We start from the raw sequence: 5,915 nt of genomic DNA, 5'->3' as shown, positions 1-5,915 counted from the left end.
TGATGGCTCCGCAGAAGGCCACCTTCTGGACTCCAGGTTGGGCAGCCAGAACAGGCCCCAGGGAGGCAGGGCCGCTGATCACATTGAGGATTCCTGGGAATGGGCCTAGCTCTCCTGCCAGCTGGGCCAGGAGGAGGGGCGTCGGGGAGGCTGGGGGCACCAGGACCACCACAGTGCAGCCTGGGGGAAGTAGGTAGTTCAAGACCGAGGAGTCCAGACTCCCAACCCCTCCTCCCTCAGACCCAGGATCCAGACCCCCAGCCCCTCCTCCCTCAGACCCAGGATCCAGGGCCCCAGCCCCTCCTCCCTCAGACCCCGGATCCAGACCCCACCGACCACTTACCCACAGCCAGTGCAGGGCAAATCCTCCACATCATGTCCAGGAAGGGGAAGGTGGGGGACAGGATAAGACCAATCACTCCTGCAGGAACAGAGGAGACTGGGCACAGGCCCCAGGGGGAGGGCGAGGGCGGTGGGGGCTAGGGGCTGGGACTCCTGCGGCTCACCCATGGGCTCCCAGCCTGCCAGCGCCTCCTCCTGGGTGTGCGCCTGGACTGCGTGGTACTGGAGCAGCTGCTGGGCCAGGGGCACATCCCTGTCTCGAACTTCTCGAACGGCCCGTCCAGTAACCAGGGACTCCAGGGTCCACAGCAGCCGCTGGTGCTTCTGGATCGCCTTGGCCAGCCTGTGGAGCAGGCAGCAGGGAATGCCCATTTCCCACCGCCCCTTGGCCAGGTAGAGTCTTGGAACACAGGCTGTGTCCCTGAACTATAGTTCCCAGGAGCCCTTGGGGCATCCCCACACTATTTACCAGGGGTGGAGGGCACCAAAGGTTGATGAGAAATGTAATCTGGGAAATACTCAAAACCTCAGGTTGCTGTGTAAAGATCTTAGCCACCTCCCCCAAAGGTGCCAGGAAATGAAAGCTTAACCTCGAATCTCAGTTGTTCTTTGGGGAAATGGCATCTTTGTCTCTAACTTCCCCAAGAGTGTTTTGGAGTGGGACTTCTCTGGTGGTCCAGTGGTTAAGGCTCTGCACTCCCAGTGCAGGGGGCCCAGATTCAATCCCTGATTAGGGAACCAGGTCCCATATGCCGCAACTAAGAGTTTGCATGACACAACTAAAGATCCCACATGCCCTGGTGGCTCTGTGGTAAAGCATCAGTTTGCAATGCAGGAGCTGCAGGAGACGTGGGTTCAGTCCCTGGGTGGGGAAGATCCCCTGGAGGAGGGCATGGCAACCCACTCCAGTATTCTTCCCTGGGAGAATCCCATGGACAGAGGAGCCTGGCAGGCAACAGTCCATAGGGTCACAAAGAGCTGGACACGACCGAAGCGACTTAGCACACACTCATCATGCTACAACTAAAACCCGACACATCCAAATAAATAAATATTTAAAAAACCCAAAAAACGGTTTTGGGGGCTTCACCAGCCCCAAGGAGCTGTTGAGAAATTGTGCCCTGAAGAGTCCCAAGGATATTCAGGGAATCAGGCTTTGTCATTACAAATCTCAGCAAACAGTGGGAAATGGATGTTTCAGCTGCTCAAAGGCAAGCTGGGAACATGAGCCTGAGCTGCCAATGAATTCAGTGTGATGTTGGGGAAGAGTCTTTGTTCTCAAATCCGTCTCCATCCCCTGGGGTCCACACCTCGAGTGCATCACCTGGTCAGATGTTGGGCCCGAATCGCTCCGGGTTGCGTGCTCCAGTTCTCCAATGAGGCTCTGGCAGCCTCCACAGCTGCTGCCACATCCTCGCTCTGAGCCTGCAGGCAACTGGCCAAGTTCTCTCCTAGGGAGATGAATGGGGGGACCCAGTTGGAAGGTGGGGGGAGCCTTTGTCAGAACTGGAGGGGGCTGACATTTCTGGAGCCCAGGAGTAGCCCAAGGCAGTAAAGCTGGTCCCCTGCCCCACTCTGGGTCTCAGTTTTATCATCTGACAAATGGGGATAAATCTACATAGGTCTGCCCACAGGCAAGGATGGGATTTTATGAGACAGCAACTTCAAAAGTGTCCACAGGGGCTTAGGACCATAGCTAGGAGGACTGTTATCAAAGGGAGCCAGAAATCTCAGCCTTCTTCTCCCACCAGCTGCTCCCTGCCCTCAGGGCCGTGAGCAAAGGGACTGGTGTGTTGTTGGTGGGGACACTTGGGGCCATAGATACCTCTCCCTCCCACGTCTGGGGGACATCATATACCTGTGATGGGATCCTGGCAAGGCACTGAACTTCTGTGTTCCGGTTTTAACCACTGTCCATTAACATAGTGACCCAAGTGCCGGTCCTGGGTGTCCAACCAGGCCTGGGGGAGGTGGAAACAGTTAGGAAAGGGATCTGAGAGGTGGCTGGGGGAGCTGGACCCCTACCCAGAGTCCTCTGGGAGAGGAATATCTGCCCCCTTTACCTCATCAGTTATTTTCCTGTGTAGGAATACATATAAATATATATGTGTGATAAATCACTCAGTCTTTGTGACCCCACAGATCATAGCCTGCCAGGCTCCTCTGTCCATGTGATTCCCTAGGCAAGAATACTGGAATGGGTTGCCGTGACCTTCTCCAGGGGATCCTCCCAAGCCAGGGATCGAACCTGCATCTCTTATATCTCCTGCATTAGCAGACAGGTTCCTTACCACTTTAAAACATTAAATTCACCATTTTTAAATTCTGTTTTTTTAAGTTGATATGTTGTATTTTCACTTTTATTCAGCTCAAGCATTTTTTTTTTTTTTTTGATATGATATTCCATTGTCTGGAGTGATGGCATTTGGTTTATCTACTCATCAGTTGATAGCCATTTGGGTTATTTTCTGCCTTTTGGCTATTGTGAATAGTACTGCTGTGAACATTCATGTACAAGTCTTTGAATACCTGTGTACTTCTTTTGGGTATATGTACCCCAGAGCTGCTGGATCATATAGCAATGTTCAGAGTAACTTATGCAGGAAACATCAAACTGTTTACTATAGCAACCACTTTACATTTCCCACCAGCAGTGTATGAAGGATGTCCTATTGACTTCTACACATGGAGAATGTGAACAAAGCATTAATAAAACTTTTTCTTCTCCATGGAGAAATGACCTTCTTGAATAGAAATGACTAGAACTTCCCTGGTGGTCCAGTGGTTAAGCATCTGCATTTCTAATATGGGTTTGCTCCCTAGTCAGGGAACTAAGATCCCGATGCAGCTAAAAAGAAAAAAAAAAAAAAAAATGATTTCCCTGGAAATCTGATAAAATTAGTTATATTTCTAGACAACATTGACCCTTGACTGATCCACTACACCTGGACTGGGAAAACTGGGAATAGACCATAAAAATCCAGTGGGAGACATCACTTTGCCAGCAAAAGTCGAATAGTCAGAGCTATACGGAAGTCAAAGTCAAAGCTTTCCAGCAGTCACATGCGGATGAGAGAGTTGGACCATAAAGAAGATTGGGTGCCGAAGATCACTGCTTGCAAACCAGTCGCTCCTAAAGGAAAGCAATCCAGAAGAATTGATGCTGAAGTTCCAATACTTTGGCCACCTCATGTGAAAAGCCGACTCACTGGAAAAGATCTTGATGCCGGGAGAGCGAGGGCAACAGAAGAAGGGGGCAGCAGAGGGTGAGATGATTAGACAGCATCACCAACTCAATGGACATGAGTTTGAGCAAGGGTCACAAAGAGTCAGACACAACTTAGCAACAGGACAACAAGGACAACAACAACAATCGAGCGTTGCTGGAGTGCTCTGCATTCTTATGCTGGACACGTCCCTTGCCAGGACCCTGGAAGCAATGTCTAATGACTGTACCACTGCTACAGGGTCTCTTTGGGAGGTGGGACTTTTAAGCCAGGTGGCTTCCACATCTTCCTGTGTGAGGGCACTCTTAGCCTGGATCTTATAATACTCGGGCCTTGGCTAGCCCATCTGGAAGATGGGGATAATCAGTCCCTCCCTATGTCACAGGTCAGTGGTGAGAATTAAATGGATCACTATGTGTCATATGCTCAGAAGGGCACTTACTTAAGACTTTCTATTAATTTTACTGCATTTCACCATCTCTGCTTCCTGTTTCTTTCTCTCCCTGGTCCTGTCTTCCCCAAATGCTTGCTAAATCTAAGATATCCTTCCTACTTTTTTCTTTCTGCAGACTGTTTTCTCTTTGCATCCCCAATGCCTCAGTCTCCTGATTTTCTCTTACTCTACCAGGTAGGCCTTCTCATTTTGTTTACTTTTTTTTATAATTAATAAGATTTAAAAAATTCTTTACTTGGCTGCATGGGTCTCAGTTGTGGTATGTGGGATCTTCTATCTTTATTTGGCATGCAGGATCTTTAGTTGTAGCATGTGGGATCTAGTTCCCTGACCAAGGATTGAACCCACACCCCCTGCATTGGAAGCACAGAAGCTTAGCCACTGGACCACCAGGAAAGTCCTCGTTTTTCTCTTCTTTAAAAAATATTATTATTCTTATTTATTTATTTTTTGTCATCCCATGCAGCATGCCAGGCTTAGTTCCCCGACCAGGGATTGCACCCACAGCCCCTGTGGTGGAAACACAAAGTCTTAACCATGGGACCACCAGGGAAATGCCCTCATTTCTCTTTAAACAATTTTTAAGTAAAGTAAAAATTCAGAAGTTCCAAATTCAAAGGCCCCCATGGAAAGTCACATTTTGGAAAAAGCTGGGGATGTGTGAACATGAGTTGGACACTAGACAATATTAAAGAATGACTGTTCATGTTGCTAATGTGAAAATGGCCTGGTGGTTATGTTGCAAAATGAGTCCTTATCTGTTAGGAATGAAGATTCAAATATTTATGAGAAGTTAACAGGTCATCGGGTTTTAAATCACTCCAGGAAAAAAAAGAGAAAACAAAGAGCTACAACACTGGATGACTGTTGACATTGAGTGATGGGTGAATTAGAGTTCATAATTTAAGTCCTCTGTGAAAGTTTGCAAAATTCCACCCCCAAAGAAAAACAAAACCTGGAAAGAATGTTCCACAAGGTCCTGGCAGGCCATGCTGGGGTGAGAAAAGGCCACTGGTAGAGACTAAGAACTCAGGACTTGTCTAAAAAGACGGTTAGCTATTGGATCCAGATGGTATTTGTCAGGGAATGTGAGCCAAAGGTTGCCAAACTTTGGAATTTTATTTTCAAGAGAAGCTGGAATCCCGGATGTTTACTTGAAATTAGTTGTCCACTAATGCACATTTTAAAAAAATAAAGTTCAGGCCAAAGAAAACATGTTAGCTGGTTGAATCTGGTCCACAGATTGTAAGGTTGAGCTGCAGGGCAGCAGGGGGGTGGTGGTGAGAGTTGTGGGGGCCCATGGACTCTGGAATCCAGGGTTCAGGTTCAAATCTCAGTTTGACATTTAAGCTGTGTTGACCATCAGCCTATTACTTACCTCTTTAAGCCTCTGTGTGCTATCACTAAATGACAATAATCCCCTTTCACAACTGTTTTGGGGATTAAATGATATCATGCTGCGCACAGGGCTTTCCCTGGTGGTTCAGTCGGTAAAGAATCCGCCTGCAATGTGGGAGACCTGGGTTTGATCCCTGGGTTGGGAAGACCCCCTAGAGGAGGCATGGCAACCCACTCCAGTATTCTTGCCTGGAGAATCCCCATGGACAGAGGAGCCTGGTGGGCTGTAGTCCATGGGGTCGCAGAGTTGAACACAACTGAGTGACTAAGCACTTGCTAAGCACAGAGGCTGGAACATAGAAAGCACCCAACAAATATAAGCAATTTATTGAGTATTATGCCATTATTACTATTTCAGGATAGTCTATCTCTAACCAACCTCCAAGTGTGGGAATTCTCTGTATTCCATCCCAGATCCACTTATTTGAGTCTACACTGTGGCGTGCTCAGTCACTTCAGTCATGTCCGACTCTTTGCAACTCTATGCCCTGTAG

At 48.3% G+C, this 5,915-nt stretch overlaps 1 protein-coding gene across 1 annotated transcript in view; it reads right to left on the bottom strand.

Moving 5' to 3' along the window:
- The window catches only part of ALDH16A1 (aldehyde dehydrogenase 16 family, member A1), a 15,248-nt gene that overhangs the window by 6,899 nt on the left and 2,434 nt on the right, over positions 1 to 5,915 (bottom strand). The window contains 5 exon segments of the mRNA XM_010849612.1: positions 1 to 180; positions 344 to 421; positions 507 to 685; positions 1,667 to 1,793; positions 2,201 to 2,303. Of these exon segments, the coding sequence (XP_010847914.1) occupies positions 1 to 180; positions 344 to 421; positions 507 to 685; positions 1,667 to 1,793; positions 2,201 to 2,303 (667 nt within the window).

The sequence above is a fragment of the Bison bison genome, unplaced genomic scaffold (genome assembly GCF_000754665.1).
Source record: "Bison bison bison isolate TAMUID 2011002044 unplaced genomic scaffold, Bison_UMD1.0 scf7180017864285, whole genome shotgun sequence".
Classification (NCBI taxonomy): Eukaryota; Metazoa; Chordata; class Mammalia; order Artiodactyla; family Bovidae; genus Bison; species Bison bison.
This window is presented reverse-complemented; position numbering and strand designations above follow the sequence as displayed.